Source organism: Populus trichocarpa, chromosome 11 (assembly GCF_000002775.5).
Source record: "Populus trichocarpa isolate Nisqually-1 chromosome 11, P.trichocarpa_v4.1, whole genome shotgun sequence".
Lineage (NCBI taxonomy): Eukaryota > Viridiplantae > Streptophyta > Magnoliopsida > Malpighiales > Salicaceae > Populus > Populus trichocarpa.
The window spans coordinates 12,620,418-12,639,074 of record NC_037295.2 but is presented as its reverse complement, the minus strand read 5'-3'; the positions used below and the strand labels follow the sequence as shown (position 1 = coordinate 12,639,074).

At 34.0% G+C, this 18,657-nt stretch overlaps 1 protein-coding gene across 1 annotated transcript; it reads right to left on the bottom strand.

Annotated features, from left to right (window-relative positions):
* Window positions 1-16,506: 16,506 nt before the first annotated feature.
* LOC7463791 (UDP-glycosyltransferase 79B6) lies at window positions 16,507-18,240 on the bottom strand. The gene has a single exon (XM_002316766.3). It carries the CDS (start codon window positions 18,101-18,103, stop codon window positions 16,712-16,714), a length of 1,392 nt encoding a protein of 463 aa, XP_002316802.1. The 5' UTR covers window positions 18,104-18,240; the 3' UTR covers window positions 16,507-16,711.
* Window positions 18,241-18,657: the final 417 nt, after the last annotated feature.

The window sequence follows — 18,657 nt, the reverse complement described above, 5'->3', positions numbered from 1 at the left end:
GTAGCTTACACACTAAATGCATATTTAAAGAGATTCATTTTAGGCTGTATATCCTTATTTGTGCAAAGATAGCACATCACACATCTAGGTGGATGGATCTGGATTTTGACTTTACCATAATGTCATCAATGTAAATATCTATATTGTGATTGATCATAGGGGAGACTCTGAAAAAAATATAAATATATATAAAAAATTCCACTCCCTTCTACATATATATGATAAATGGAACAATTGAAATCACATCAAAAGGCACAAAGCATTACAGTTGGTATCAAAACATGGTTATAATTAAATATTGTTACAACTATGAAAGGTTTTATTGATGAACAATATGTATTACATAATGGTTCAAACAAGATGAGGAGTTTATTGAGAGTGTTATTATTGTTCTGAGAAGCTTGGAATTTAAAGTGTTATAGTCTAATTAATTGGCTAATCAAAATTGAAATTTCTTGTCTTAGAGTTTTGGATACTAAGGTACAATTAGCTATTGCGATTATAGCATTAGTATTAAGTAAATCATAGTTTATTGCGTGAATGATTATATCATCCTTACAGGGATAATTAGAGGTCAATGAAGGAATGAGTATTTGTTAAAAGAGATTGTGCTTGATCAGTCAGGTTATACCAAATGACTTACTAATGACTTGATGGAATGGTTGATGAGAAAATAAAAGCTATTAAAATTTTAAAATTTTAAGTATAAGCTTAACGGTTCATTTCATGAAAGATGCAATCTTATTTATGAAGTGAAGATGATAAAACTACGAGGATGATAATAACTTGTGAATTATTGTAAGACAATATCATTGTTCTTTCACCACCTGCATTTGAGAATTTAATCCCCATTATTCAATTGGGTTAAAAATTAGGTGGCCTTTTATTTATGATGGCAATTAGTATTTCATTTGTTAATCGGGTCTTGTCTTGGAGAATATGAAGGTCTTTGGTCTAATTAAGAGAATCTTTATTGTAATATTTGTGGTGTTAATACACTTATGTATGACTAATAAGGTACTAAATTATGGGTTAGGCTAGGCTGAATTGATGTTACCAAATAGAAAAACCATTTTGATCTCTCAAAAGAGTCTTTGGTGAAGGAATAGGCCATAGTTTTTTTGCCAGGAAAGGAAATTGTTCTTAAACTAGTATTTGAAGTGCTTGGTAGAACGCTTGAGAAGAAGGAATATGATTTGGTTGAATGTAATGTTTGATTATTAGCTAGATAGATAATTCAATGAAAGAAGAGCAGTTGGAAAAAGGAAATGAGAGCTTGGGTTGCAGGTTAAATAGTACATAGAAAGTGGCAAATGATTGTATATATATAATCTTAGTGAAATATGAACGTTGATTGCTGGTTTGTATGGGCCTTGATTTATTGAAGTTGATAACCAATATAATTTATTGGAGCACTGGACAAAAATAGATGACAACCACTTTGCAGTTTGCACCATTTACAGATATTAGACTTGACTTTAATAACAGGCTATCTCTTAGAAATCAGTAGGATCATTCACTAGTTTACTTCGTTGTGATTGGAGACTTTCAAGGTAAATAAACATATTAAATAGTTGTGGATACAAAGTTTTAAGAAAATAAACATATTAATTCTTGAAAACTGTTACATTTTATATCTACCGAAGAGTTTTCTCTTCTTATTATGTTTACTTGGGGACAATCTCGAATGATTGTACCTACTTCTTACAGTGTTACTATGCACTTTTTTTTTTCAGAACCCAATATTGTTCTTAAAAAACAATAGTTATACTGCTAGAAGTGATGAATACAGCTCCAAATCTTTAACCTTGGTATATAGAAATTATAGATGAAATAGAGCATGACTACCTTCTAGTTCAAAATATGATTTTCTTGTGCAAATTCCTAGAGTTACAATTATGGAATTCCCATGATCATATGGATGCATCTGTGCATGCAAAATCCAAGGCAAAATAACTTGTGTTTTGCATCTTCTTAAAAATGATATATACACGCGCGCGCGCGCGCAATCAAATTCGTTAAAGCTTTACTTGAAATTTTAGAAAGTTTTCTTCACTTGCTTATGGGGTTTGTCTCCTAGATTGAGAAGGAACTCTAAGCAAGAAATGCTTGTGCTTTTTATCCCATCAGATTACTATGCCCAGATGTCAAATTAGGCCTTATTTTTAGTAACTATTGAACTTAATAAACAACCTCATAAACTTGTGTTCGGAAAGTGTCTCTATTGGATGCCCCCAATTTATTTGATTAAATTCCTTGGAGGACCATTATTTGTTTTTATGGATACAATTGTTTCTTTTCGAGCTAATATCTAATAAAAATCTAATCGTGACTATGATGATCAACTAGGTCATTATTGAGAATGAGATAGAGATGTTTGTAGAAATGGTGAAGGATGCTGACCTAGTCCATGATTGTTGATTTACTTGCTTCATATGCTGTTATAAGGTCTCAAGTTATACATAAAAACTTTTATTATTTTGTTGTTAGATTAGGAAATTTTACATTCATTCATGTTGTGGATTAACTTATAAATTTGAATGCAAAGGGAAAAGGCATATGATTTTATGGTTGATATAATGGGATTTAGGGAACAATCAAGCTGAAATATTACGATCTTAATTTGAACTGGATAATTTTATACTAAACTCTAGGTTGAACACATGCATGGATGAGTTAGCTGGAATCGATAACAACTTAGAAAACATGTATGTAGAGATTATACATCATATTAGTGATTATCAAATTGATATGAAAGATGAGAGCTTCTTGTCCATTGTTAGATAATATTTTAGGAAGTCGTATGAGAGCTTGAAGAAGAAAAAAATTTAATTTTGTTCTTAAGGACATAAATGTCCATTTTATTTACACAAGTCTAGAAGTACTAAAAGTTACCATGCAATGACGAAAGATTTAAAAGTGACAAGACTTTTATATATAATATTGGCGATGATGTAAATAGTGACATTAGTAAAGTTCAGGTGAATAAAGCGGATGTTGACAATGTTTTTATGTATTTCAATAAGACTGTTGAGGAGTTCAATGAAGAAAAGAAAGTCTTACAAAAATTTCAAAGATTTCTTAAATTTCATTAATGAAACACTATCGAGAAAGTTAAGGGTAACCATGAATGTTGAAAACTTTATTTTGGAATACTTGGGGTCTATGAAAGAAAAGTTGATGAATATGAAATTGTATAAATAGGAGCAAGAGTAAACCATAGAAAAAAATTAGGAAAAAGATCATAAAATTTTTGTTGTCTACTTGTACCAATGTAACTAGGGAATTGTAGTTTGTAATTAAGAATGAGCTACTAGAAATAATCTTTATTTCTAAGCTTGAAAAGTTAAACCATAATTTGATTCAAGAATCAAGTGTAGATGGTAAAGACATCATAGAGAATAAACAAAGGTTCAGTGATAGAGAATGCTGCTACTTAACATTGCGACGACCTTTAAAAGAGAGAGGAAAGAAAAGATATATGACATCTTGTTCTTTGAGAGAAAAAAGTCTAGTTTAAAGAGTTCTCACCTAATATTATGGTCATTAGAAACCCTAACTGATCAACAGAGTTTCTATGGTACATGACTAGTTATGCTAAAAGAAAGATATTATTACCCTTAAAACATCTTACTTGAAGTAGATTGCATTGTTAGTTTTGTCTTAAAATGCTAAGGGTTTGTTGGGCTATGGTACCAACGGTTTGCTCATAATATTTATGATTCTAGTGTCGGTGAATATTCAACTAAGAAATACTTCTAGCTATAGCGCTTGTAAGTACTTAAAGAATTAAAATACTCTATAATTGCTTGAGAGACCTGTGTTCTCTCAGCAATATATTTATACCCAAAGTTTGTTACAGAAGATTTATCTTTACAAAAGTTTACTTGCAGAAAGAAAACCTAAGGATAAACAGAGAAACATGAGTTAAACACAATAGGACTAAATCTCAGTGTCTTTCGGCAATCTTAGCATGCTGAGCTTTATCCTTATCATTCCCCCCATGAGCTAACAGAGAGATCTGTCACAGAAAGTTTATCCCGGAGGAAGCAGAACCGATCAGCCATGTGTCCTTAGGTAAATATATCTACAGGTTGTAGAGAGGTGGGGATATGATGAAGAAGGATATCTTTGTTGGCCACCTTTTCTTGGACAAAGTGGTAATCCACTTCAATGTGTTTGGATCGTGCATGAAAAATTGGATTTATGGCAAGAGCTAAGACACTTATATTATCACACCACGCGATTGGAGCAAAAGCAAGAGAGACCTACAGCTCACGTAACAGCATTCACAACCAATACACCTCAGCAATAACGAGAGCCAAACACCGGTATTCAGCTTCAGTACTGGACTTGGACACTATAGATTGTTTCTTAGCCGACTAGGATATAAGATTGGGTCCAACAAGGACACCATAAACGCAAATGGAACGTCTGTAATCAGGATTACCGGCCCAATCAGAATCACAGTAGGCATTAATGGCAAAAGAACCTGGTTCGTATAAGAGTCCACAATCAAGTGTATGTTTTAAGTATCGCAGCACGTGTTTGGCTGTTGTCCAATGAAAAGAGGTTGGTGCTTACAGGTCTTGACAGAGTTGATTCATGGAGTATGCGATGTCGGGGCGTATGAGAGTGACATGTTGTAAAGCATCGATCGTGTGCCTATATTTATAGGGGTCTGGAAGAATTTCGCCATCAAATTTGGACAGTTTAGAGCCCGATACACAGGGAGCACAATACGGTCGAATACCAGTTAGTTGCACACGATCTAGAAGATCTATAATATACCTTGTTTGGCGAAGATGTAAGCTAGTAGAATTGCGTATGGCCTCAATGCCCAGAAAATATGTCAACTAACCGAGATCCTTCATAACAACCTGAACTTGGAGTTAAGAAATAAGAGAGCTAAAAATATTCTGATCATTCGAGGTAACAAGAATATCATCCACATAAACTAACAGAAATGCATGGATTTTCTCTAGGTGATAGGTAAATAATAAAGGATCAACCAGGGAACTGTGAAAACCAAGAGCCAACAGAGCAGTGGATAGGTGATTAAACCAAGTGCAAGGAGCTTGTTTTAACCCGTAGAGAGATTTATAAAGCTTAAACACAAAGTGAGGGTGTGCTGGATCAACAAAATCATTCGACCGTGACATATAAACTTCTTCTTCTTCTAACAAGCCATGAAGAAAGGAATTAGAAATATCAAGTTGCCGAATGTCCTAGTGGAAAGAGATGGCGAGGGCAAGAATCATGTGAATAGTAGCTGGTTTGATGACTGGGCTGAATGTTTCAAGAAAATCAACACCACTTCTTTGTAGATAACAGCTACTAGTCTAGCCTTGTGACATTCAACACTGCCATCAGATCTCCATTTGAGTTTAAAAACCCATTTACATGGAACCACATTCTTATTAGGAGGAAGAGAACACAGTGACCAAGTTTCATTCTTTAATAAGGACTGAAATTCATTGTCCATTGTTGCACGCCACTCGTGTATTGATGCCGCTTGAGAGTTGGTTCGAGGCTCATAACAAACCAGACCTGCATGCAATGCTTGAAGGGGGTAATGAATAGAATATAAATGAAAATCAGGAAAACGACGAGGCTTAAGGTTACCAGTCAATGATCTGGTGATTATTTGAGAGGAGGGCATAGTAGGAGAGAGGACATCAACTTGGAGGTTAAGCTGTGCACTGTCCTGGTGAGCAACAGAAGGATCAAGAACTAATACAGGGGAGAAGGAGACAGAGGGTTCAGGGTGGACAGAAGTGAGAGATGGAACAAAAGAGTGGAGATGATTGTCAGAAGAGATAAATTCTAGAGTACTATGAGTGTCGGGTGAGACATAGGTAGGAGCCGATTATGGTAAGGAAGATTATAATGGAGGAGAAAAATCAGAAGATGAGGAGGAAATATGAGAGGGGAGAGTGAAGGACAAAGCTGGAGTCTTACTTGAGGAGGGGACGCATATGACAAGATTTGTGAGAATGGATTGTGTTGGAAATTTCTCTTCGTCAAAAATCACATTTCGAGAGATGTAGACACGTCTAGAGGAAGGATCTAAGCAGCGAAATCCTTTGTAATTTATCATTTGTGTAAGGACGAAGACATGGAAAACATTGACAACCAAAAGCCTGAAAATAGGTGAAGTTAGGTGGATGGTGAAAAAGACGTTCACGGGGTGATAAATAATCAAGAACTTTGGTCGGTAATTGATTAATTATGAAGATTGTGGTTAGGAAAGCATCAACCCAAAATTTCTTAGATAAACCGGAATGAGCAAAAAGAGTAAGCCCCATATCCATAATATGACTATGTTTCCTCTCAGCGAAACCATTTTGTTGAGATGTATGAGGACATGACAGTCAATGAAAAATACCATTGTCACTAGAAAACTGTTTAAAGATAGTAGAATAATATTCACCACCATTATCGCTTTAAAATTGTCTTATGGTAGAGTGAAATTGTTTTTCCACTAATAGCTTGAATTCAACAAAGGTAGAATACACATCGGATTTATTTGAAATAGGAAACATCCAACATAAACGAGTAAAATCATCAATAAAAATAACATAATAACGACAACCACTCAGAGACGGAGTGGAAATGGACCAGACATCATAGTGGAGTATTTCAAGAGGAGCAGTAGATTCTCTTGAAGAATCAGAGAATGATAATTGTCTAGACTTACCTAGTTGACAAGACACACAAACAAACTTTTTATTGATTGAATCACTAACTGGAACGTTAAAATTGGAAATGATAAGATGAAGAATATCCGGGGAAGGATGACCCAGACGATAATGCCAGGTAGAGGTAGAAGCCTTGACGCCAACAATCATTGTGAGAGCATGGTATGGTGAGGAATAAATTTGAGGAAGGTTGATCGGATATAATCCATTGTCACTTAGCCCCGTTAGGAGCGTGTCCCCTGTTAGGATGTCCTTCACAGAAAAAATTAGAACAAGTGAGTTAAAAAAGAACATTATTATCGTTACAGAATTTATTGATAGAGAGAAGTTGAACAGAGGCTTGAGGACAGTAAGTATATTATTTAAGGCAAGAGTAGAAGATAAGGTTTTAATAGAAGCATTGTCAATGCGAGATATAGGCAAACTTGTTTCGTTGCTTACCCCAACAGAATCATCACCTTCATATGGTTGAGAGGTTGAAAGATTAGCAATATCGGAGGTAACATGAAGATTGGCACCACTATTCGCATACCATTGATGTTGATTTAGATAAGTGGTATTAGCCTCCGCAACCATGACAACTAATTCAGTAGGAGGATGACGTCCCTGAAATGAGTAATTCATTCGATTAAAACAATCCAAGGCCTTATACCCTCACGTTTACAGATTTGACATGGAAAGCGAGAGTGAGAATCAGAAGAAGCCATACAAAATATGCGAGGTAAGTGAGGTAATGGTTGCCTAAACTGGGAAGAAGCACTACCCGAGCCTTTAGACATCCCTGAGAAGCGAGATTTAGTATTGTTGTGGCGAGAACCGATTTTGGAGCCAGGTTTATGTGAGTAAAGAGCATAGGAACCTGCCTCAAATTGAATAGACTGGCTAAAAGATTGTTGCATGAGGTCATAGTTCAGCAGTTCTGTATGAAAATCTGAGAATGGCATAGATTTCTCTCTAGAAAGGAGCATATACGTAGTGACAAAGGAATGAAATGAAGAATTGAGACCATTGAGAACAGATAAGATTAAATCAGAACCAGCAATAGGTTTCCCAACAGCAGAAAGTTCATAAGCAAAAGTTTTAACTTCATCTAAAAAATTATGATAGGATGAGGAGCCTTGCTGTAAAGACTGTAACTTTCTCTTGATAAGAGAAATGCGAGAAGTGGAGGGTGCAACAAAATGTGCACCAAGGGCTTGCCAAGCAAGACGAGAAGTCTCAAGGCCATAAATAGTAGAGACCACCATGAGAGACAATGAAGAAATAATCCAGTCAAGTATTGTTTGGTCCTTATACTACCAAGTCAGATAAGCAGAATTAAGAATCCCTTGGACCTTGTGTTCTTCGCTGGAAAATTGAGGAGGATAAAAATCAGAACCATCGACAATTCCCATGAGTTCATAGCTCTGAAATAGAGGAAACAATTGAGCAGACCAGGCAAGAAAGTTAGTTCCATCAAGTTTTATGGAAATAACTTGAGCTGGAAGATGAAATGCAGCGGAAGATAATTAAGAATCTGTAGCAGTAGCCATAGGATCGTTAGAAGCGTTAGCTATGGGACCCTCTGATACCATGAAAGAATTAAAATACTCTGTAATTGCTTGAGAGACCTGTGTTCTCTCAGCCATATATTTATACCCAAAGTTTGTTACAAAAGATTTACTTGCAGAAAGGAAACCTAAGGATAAACAGAGAAACAAAAGTTAAACACAATGGGACTAAATCTCAGTGTTTTTCGGCAATCTTAATATGCAGAGCTTTATCCTTATCATTATACTGAGCTTTATCCTTATCAAGTACAACATGTAAGCAATCTAATATTCCTGACTATGGCACCAATAAATATTAAGGTTCAAAGTTATTTCTAATCATAGTGCTAATATTCCTAACTCTAGTGTTAGTGAATAATGATAACAAAAAAAGTATTTCTAATTTTGGCATAGATGAATATTAATATTCCTAATTTTTGCGATTAATAGTAACATCCAAATGTTGGACCCATATCAACCATAATCTTGCAACAAGATTCATTACTATGTCAAACAACATAAAACTTAGCCTCACATGTGGGTACATAGCTTCAAAAGGAAACGGCCACAGAATTCATTTTAGAAAGGTCTTAACAAAAGCATGCCAAAATGAAAAATAAGTCCTTAGGCCAGGACAGCTCTCATCTCTCTTTTTATTGCCCATGGTCTTGAATACTAACTTAAAGAGACAACTTTTTTCATACCAATTCTGCACATGAAAGACCAAAACACAAATCTTTTTTTTAAAAAAAAAAAATCATCTACATTATAGTCTTTAATTTCTAAAATTTATTTACAATCAAGTCACACTTTATTAATCATTACATTTTAATTATTGACCAATAGTTCTTATGTGTGTGACCCATTATGTTCCCTAATAAGTTAGCCCAAATATAAATCATAATGTTAAATAAAATAAGATTAAATAAATTAAACAATTTAATTTATTATCAATTCAACAATCAATTGACTTATATTTAAAGATCAAGTATAATGTCTAGTAACTTGTTATGATCCCTTAAATATTAAGAAAGTCATAAGTGATTTAATTTAACCTTTTAGTAACCAGTTTCTCAGTGTAATTATTATCCCTTCATCATAGATGTTCCGATTTAAACATTATAGCATGGAGTATGTCTGCTTTGTTAAATCATGTTAGTTCTCAACATTATAGTCATTGATTCTTTGAAGAAGATTTTGAAACTCTCTTCAAAACTCATCCCACTTTGGCTAAAGATTTTACAATCAATACTATTTGAGAACAAATGGAACATTTTACTTAATTCACCAAGGGTGATGAATCCTCTCTTGATTACTTAAATACCTTCATATAGTTTATGTTATACCCAATATCTACATGTTTGTTACCTTTAATTAGGACAATGTGTGATCATAATTAAAATATAACACTCCCTATATAAGATAACTTAGTGATCTCAAGTATAAGGATCACTTACACGTCTTTCATGTAAGCCTTTCCATAGACATATGTAATCTCTTCATATGGAATTCTCTTGTGGATCAGTTTAATGTATAAGCTATCTGACAAGCACCTACATATTAGTTTCAGAAAAATTAATCAGGAAACTTTAGGAACAATGGTTTGATACAATATGAATCTCATAATTATAACAACTTTATAATTTCCTATGCAAAACATTTTTGTTCCATGAACTTTATCTTTACTCTAGATTTATTAATCAAACATTAGATTTTGTAATCAAATATAAATTAATATTAAAGATAAAAAAAAACCTTTATTAATAATAAATATGTTTTACTTGAATAAAATTAATACTATGTGTATCTAACTAATTGCCTACAGAGCATATTTACTAATAAGAGCAAGAGAATTGCTAGAATTAAAGTGCTGAAAATAAGAAAACTTGTAAATAAAACAAGAAAATAAACAATACTAAACTAGTAAAAAAGACAATTGAAATTGCATATATGGTACTGATAATTGTTTATAGTGACTATATGATTCTTTATATATTGGTATAGAGTTTGCTACCTATCTAAACATTAAATTCTAATCCTATATAAATGTTGGTATCAGGTAAGGAGATTTTATTGAATCCTAATACAAACTAAACTCTTTCTCTATTGACACCACATGAATCCTAAGCTAACCTTGTGACTTCTAATTAGTTATTATATTGAGGATTTTATCTATGAATAAAACTAAGCTTATTGGCTCTTTGTGTGCATTCAACTGTTTTCCCTTGGTGAATCGTGATTTCTGATCGCCAGGTCAACTGCTTCCTTAGATTTTATTGAATATGACCCTTACAACACGATCAATTCTAGACATGGTATTATAATACTAACTTTAAATTTGATCAATATTCTTCACAAATTCTCATAATAGATCGAAAGATATGATATGCAAATGTTGTCATAACAATATCCTGGGGCTTTAATTTATGAAAACCATAATGATTAGATGAGTGCAAATGAGACTTGTATTAATGTCCACTTAGTTGTAAAGTGAAATCCCTTTTGCGTATCTAACATCCATCATGAATTGTTTACTAGTAAATTAAGTGAAGTGTTCAATAAAGAAACATAGATCATATGGTAGCATTTGATTATTGTCCTGGGACAGAAAGGACAAAGACAGTGAAAAAATATATATATTTGGTTAAAGAGAAAATACATAGATATAAAATAAATTTGTTTTTAGGATAATTTTAGAGTGAATTTTTGTACTTCAAAACAAGAGGTATAAAGGAGACATGTCTCACAGACAATATTTTTTAGTTTTCATTCTTAAAATATCCTTGTAAAAAAATTTCAATTCCAAAATTATCCAACTAAGATATGTAAGGATAAAACTGATTATTATCATAGATTTAAAACCTAACTCAAGAGTCGATCTAGGGTAAAACCCAGGTCATTGGTCGTGGCCTGGGTTATAGGTCGAGTTGACCCGAGTCAATGTAAAAATAAAAGTGATTATTATTATAGTTTTAAAACATGATTTGGGGGTTGACTCAGGGTAAGGTACAGGTTAAAAGTGGGTTGACCGTTGACCCGGGTCAGCAAAAAATAAAAGTGGTTATTATTATACTTTTAAAATTTGATTTGGGGCTCAATCCGGGACAAGGCCTGGGTCATGGATCAAGAGGTTCAACCTGGGTTATTGTAAGGATAAAAGTTGTTATTATTATAGTTTTAAAACCCGACCTGGGGGTCAACCGGGGCAAGGCCTAGGTCATGGGTCGAGGGTTGACCTGTAACATCCTAAGATTTCCTCATGATAAAAGCAATTTCCATGAGCCATGAACTCAAGAAAAATAAGGATTTGTTTTTTAATATTTATAACGTCTTAGTTCCACACATAATGTACCATAATAAATAATAAATGGTTAAAGAAATAAATTAACATTCAATGTAATAGAAACATAATGACTAAGAAATGAGAAAAACATAAATACTTTTTCTGTATAGTTACAACTCCCAGAAATTTAATAATATTTGAACTACTCCTAAAACAATTGTCTCGTAATGGAAAGCTTCTTCTTGTCATTCATGGTAGGAGTCCTGCATAGAACTAATATTTATGTAAATCTGAATAATTATAATTACATAAAAGTAGAACCACTGATTCCCCCACACTTTTATGATATCGTTAAGTCATAAGTCACAACATGCTCTTTGTCCGCAAGACCTCGACATGTTTTGTCCACAAGATCTCAGTTCATTGAAGTATACTGCACCTCCATATCTCTGCAACTTCACTCACTCTTGCTCATGCTAGTTGGGTATACCACTAATCACTTTAGTCCAGTCATCGCTATGCCAATAATCATCTCAATTACTCTATTCGGCATTATCTCGAATATCCATCTTAAGATCTACACATTCATCCATTCGATCACGTCATCCTGCTAACCAACATCATAAAACTATTTTACTATCCGTCATATTTAATGAGAGTACTCCCCATTACTGATACCCCATACTATCACATCACATTTTTCTTTCTAATAATTTCATTTTTAACACTGAATAAACACTAGTTCCTATGAAAGGAACTAGGTTCCCCCTCGGTTCCATCAATTACGGTTCCTATCTCCATGTCCGAGTCACTAATGCCTTACAATAACATTATAGACTAAGGCACCAACCCTTCAATCTAGACCTTCAATTAGAATTTGTGTTTAAAGCCTTGATCCCTAGTGCCCTTCCATTAACGTCTTCAATAATTCCTGGAAACTAATCAACAATATCACTCCAGTACATAGTATCATGTACTAGCACTAACTGATCAATACCAAGTAATAACTCCTCGTTCAGGATCACCCTAACAATTCTATCCGGCCCGTCCCAACCATTTAGGAACTTTTTTTCTTCTTCTTAATCCAAGCCATACAATAATTTCTTAATCAAACAACCACTCTCATTCCCCCTCACCATGCATTCGACCCTCACCAAGTAGTAATGATCATCGCCTAGAACAGGGTATAATGTTGCAATAATAAAAAAAAATAAGAATTATCATGACATCCCAATAATTTTCACGTATTCAATCACAATACATGTTTTCTTTTTCCGATAAAATGTTTTTCCAAAATTTTTTAAGATTTCACGTTAACATTATACCGCGTATACCAATTATCCACTCGATAATTGCTTTTATTAGCAACCCTTTAACTAGGACATTAGTCCCAAATATCCGGACAACTAATTCTTCCCATGATGCCCATTTACCAAACATCTATCACATTTACCCAAACTCGGCACTGACCCCAAGTCTAGTCCATTACTTCTGACTGTCCAAAAATCCAACCATACAACATCTAATATTAACCCCGTTATTGGGTCCTTAATCCATTCGCCCAATTACCGTGCACGAACCCCATCACCAGATCTCTTATTTATCCGCCCAATTCTCGGGCATCGACCCCATCACCGGGTCTCTTATTTATCTGCCCAATTCTCGGGCATCGACCCCATCACCGGGTCTCTTATTTATTCATCCAATTACCGAGCACCGATCCATTTATTGGGGCACTAATTCATTTGCCCGATCTATCAGGCACCGACCCTCTTTACCGGGTCACTAATTCATCCGTTTATTTTCCAGTGCACTGACCCTTTTACCGGGTCACTAATTCATCCGCCCATTTTTTCCGGGCTATGACCCCTTTACCGGGTCACTAATTCTTCCGCCCAATTTCTCGGGCACTAATTCAATGTATAAATTTATCCACAATTAGCACAACCACAATATACATAATAATATCAAAAAATTACTTTATTATCAACTTTAAAAGCATAATGTACTACAATCTTTTTTAAAAAATGTATGACCGTTCGTATCAATCATTACAATCCTTCAATTAGTTCCGCTGCCGCCAATTCTTCACTGGGCAACTAGAACTTTTCAATTTTCTTAATAATAATATCACATCAATGTTCATATTTACAATGGCATTATAAAAAAAAAATTACAATATCTTAACATTCGAAAAATTTCCTAAATAGATTAGGTGTCGGGCACCTACCTGCAGTCTGGTCACGGAATGCACAACCTTGATGTTGTCCTCCCGTAGGCAACTCTCCTGTACCAACAGGAATTACTAAATCACTTATACAATTATTTCTTTTTGAAATAATTTAAATTTATTTCGTTATCGCGAAATTAAATTTAAACTTCACATTCATAAATCACTAATAAACTACTTCCAATTCATATACCCATAATAAATTATTTTATTTATAATACATTTATCGCCATGGTTTATCCAATAAATAAATTGGTTGTATTATTCATTCCATGACTTCAATTCCACCATTTTTCCTAATCCTTATATATTACAACAATAAGATTAATCAAGGATTTTGTCACAATTTAACAACCAATTTTAACAACTCAATTCATTTATTTTCATGAACTTGGCCAAACCTTTATAAGATGGAAAATAAGGTTTTCCTTCCATCCTATTTAATTTGCAATTCAATCCTACTTACCATGTTTTTTAATGTATTTCAACACTAATATTATCATTACCCACATCCACATTCCATTCTTTTATTTCTTTCCTCACTTTGCCAAATTTCTTAGTTTAGTAAGGATGACATTTTTATTTTTATTTTATTTTCTGTTTACATCCTATTTGTTTATTTGTTTATGCATTACTTAACCCCATTAAATATATTTTCATTCACACTAAAATCCTAACTTAGTCAAATATAATTTTCCTCTTCTTCCATTTAGCCTTGCCAGATTTTATTTTATTTTTAACATTCAAGGAGGGATCAATTCTTCTTTGATTCTAGTTTTCAAAACCTCATCTAAGGTTAATTTTATTCTTTTGAGCATGGTAATTTTTCATTTCATCAATCACATACATTCCCTACATTTTTCTATCAATGCCAAAATTTCAAGTAAAGTGTAGCATGAAATTTCTACAACCAATATGCTAATCACAAAGTTAAATACTAACACATTCAATTCTCATGCCAACAAACAAAATTTCATCACAATATCAAAAATTATTACAACCAATATGCTAATCACAAAGTTCCATAATCAAGCACATCATCACTCAAGTATACATGTATGAAATTTCTACAATCAACACAATAAAATCATACTTACTACTAAGATAACATGGAATTTAATTAAAAGAAACCTCAAGGTGAAACCACCATTTATCTCCCTCCTTCTTCTTCTTTTCTCTGCACTTCATTTTTCCTCCACGAGCTTTAAAACCCTTAGATCACTCAAATATTTAGTGTAGCTCACCATAAACCTTTATAATTATCTTAACTCTCCATAATCATGCATTATTTTTAAGAATTGATGAGAGAATTATAGAGAAGATGTAAGAAAATCCCCAACTCCCCTTTCTCTCCTTGTAACCCGCTGGACACCCCAAGCAAAATGGGGTTTATATAGTAAAACTTTCATTATTTGCATTTAAGCCCTTGCCTTTTATGTTTTAATTTATCTAGTCCCCATGAGTCATTTTCTTTACTTCTTTTCTTTTTCCTTTTGGTCTGCTGGAAACAGTCCTTTGAAGGCTGACTTTTCAACTAATTTATATCATCTTTCTTTTAATTATATTACCATGTGTCTCTTGTATATTTTGTTTTTACCTGGTTACCAGTACTTTTTCGTGCAAATTTTAAAAATCACCAGACATAATATTCTAAAAATTCTGAAACTTTACCCCTATGGTAAAATAATATATTAGAATGCTCCACACAAAGTTTCAACTCAATTTTTCAATCATATTAAAAGTTATGCACGATAGCGCAAAACTAGTCAAATAGTGATTTTTCTAAAAAAATTCTCAATTTCTCCCAAAAATTCTGAAATTTTAACCAAAGCTAAAAAAAATATTAGAAGTCTCCATGACAATTTTCAGATTTTTCTGACAACTCGATCGAGAGTTATGAATTTTTAACATAAAACTAGTCAATTTATGATTTTTCGCCCAAAAATCAAAATCTCCTTATTTCATCCTTGCATAAAGCACCCAATAATTTTATTGTCTCCTTGGAGCCACTTTACTATATTTATTTTCCTTTTTTAGTCATTTACAACTTATTCTTGTGCCATAACAACATTATCAATTTTTTGCCGGTGTTTACACTAGCACTTTTCATACCATTATTTTTATTTTAACCGGGGTTTACATGACCCAAGTCAATATATGGATAAAAGTGGTTATTATCATAATCTTAAAACTTAACTCGGGAGTCGACCCGAGGCAAGGTTCAGGTTATGGGTCAGGAGGGTCAATTCGCTGATCCAAATTGTTTTTAGAAATAATTAAAGCAATCTTATTTTGACCAATTTTTTTTCCAAAAACGTTAACGGGTTTTTGACCCATTTTTATTCCGAGTTGACCTCAGTTTTTTACCAGGTTAGGTCGAATCAATTATTTCCTCTCTTTTTTTCTTAAACTCAGATCTTTAGACCTCAGGTCAACCCGTCAAGTCAGTCTTGATTTTATAACAAAGATTATTATAATATTATTAATATCAAAAATCAATATAAATTAAAGTAAAAACAAACTAATTATTTTTTAAAATATATAAGTTTGACAATAATATATATTAAAGATAAAATATTTTTTTTCATATTTTATTATATCTTGTTTACTATAAACAAATAAGATAAAAAACAATAATTTTATCATTTTCAACCAAATAAGAATTTATCTTCATTTTTTTATATGTTGTCTTCTCTCTGTCAACTGTTTTCATCTGACTTCTATCCCCAGTAGTTACTAAACGATAGCAGAATACAAAGCAAATCAGCAACTAAATACGTTGAAATCGCATATATTAGAAATAAAACTCGAAGAAAATAAAACAACAACCGTGAAATGAAAATGTCGAATTAAGTTTCTTAGCAAGACATCCAAGCATCATCAAATTTCAAGAAACATGATTAATCAGACTTCAACTAAAAACACGACAAACTTTAAGAACCAGGTGCAAAGCTGTCCATCATTTTGATCACTTATGATCAACAAGTTCTTGCATGTTTTGGAAAAACTTGTCAAAATAACTACTCATGAACCCTTCGCTTCTCAAAAGCTTCCTCCACTCGGTGTGATTCTTCTTTATCATGGAACCCACTTCACTATCTTTATCCATAACACACTTGATAGCATTGCTAAGGTTCTCCTTTGTAAACCACCCTTTCTCATCTCTTTCCACCTCTACAGCCACCTTCAACTCCTCAGCCATTAACCTTGTGTTCAAGATTTGGTCACCCAAATGTGGCACCAATACTATTTGACAATCACTCATTAAAGACTCCCACATTGATCCAAACCCACAAGTGTTCACAAAACACCCTATTGATGGATGATCTAAAATCTCCAATTGTTGCACCCATCCACCCCAAACCACTCCTCTCCCTTTAACCCTCTCTTCAAACCCCTCCGGCAATGCTTCTTCGATAGTTGATGAACCCACTGGTGGCTTTAAAACCACTAAAAACGGCAAACCTGTTGACTCGAACCCTAGAACCAATTCTTGGAGCTGCTCCTTTTCAAGGATGAGTTGGCTTCCAAATGAGCAAAATACCACTGAGCCAGCTTCAAACCGGTTTAGCCATTGAGCCCAACGGTCTTCTAAAGGAGTCCTGGCTGATTCTGGCAAAACTGGACCTGTTAAAAAAACTGGTTTCCCATACTGCCTACCTATATAATCACACAACTTTTCTTCCATCTCATAGCATGATCTTATAGCAATTGCATCACATCCTTTCATTCCTGTACAGGCTCTCTCATAAAACGTTGTCCCCTCGCCGTAGGGTTGTGATACAAAGAGCAATGAACGCACTTCGTGGCCTCGGAGCACCACAGAAGTTGATGGATAGCCGGTAGGTGGCACTGATAATTCAGCCGCAGTTATGGCCTTACCTTCGACAACATTACGTGCTGGGACGAGAACTATTGCTATTGCAGCAGCTGAAACAACAGAATATTTTATTGTCTTGATCCCAAGGGGCCTGGCCACTTCTGGTATCCAATATGCCATATCATACATGACAAAATCAGGTTTTTGGTCCCGTATAATTTTCTCAACTTGGTCTCTTGTTCGGTCCATGGCAACGCAAAGAAAATGAGTCAAGTGAATAGGAATATCGGAGGCAGTCTCGGTGCCAAGAGGGAGACCTTCAACATGAGGAACCTTCACAGGGTGGAAAGTGATGTGATCAGGGTATAAATTGAAATGTTGTAATAGTTTAATGGCTTTATTGGGTAGCAAGAAAGATATGGTACAACCCTTCTCTGCAAGCTTGTTTGATAGGTGGAGGAATGGAGTCAAGTGACCAACAGCAAACCAGGGGAACATTAAAATGCGAAAACTTGACCTCTTGGAGATGAGATCGCTCATTTTTGCAGTGGATAATGCTTCTTGTTTTCTTATGGACGAAGTGAACTCAAGCCCCCTATATATTAGTTTTTGTCATATATTAAATCATGTTCATATAATTTGAAATAGTTGAGATTATCCCTAATTTTTGATAAGGTTCCACTCTTTCAGAGGTTAGGGTGAGTATTGCTGGAACGTCATAAATACCCTAATTTATGATATGGTTCCACTCTTTCGGAATTTAGGTGAGTAGAAACGGATTGATTGCTGGAAACCAAAGAGTGTGGAGATCAGGGAGAGATAGGTGTATATCAGTTACCCCACAAATTTCTCTATCACATAAAGTTTTGACCGAACAATCGGGCAGCAAAATGTGGTTAATATTAATTATTTTGTCAAATATGAAAAGATTTTTGATGGACAATATTTATGCCGTTATTCAAGCTAACTAGCAACAGAAACAGTATTTTCTGGTCATTCTAATCTCATGCACGTTCAAAGTGGGGGCTTCGAAATAATTTGCATGTGAAAATGTTAAGTACCAGAGAAGTAATGTTATAAAAATATACGCAAGG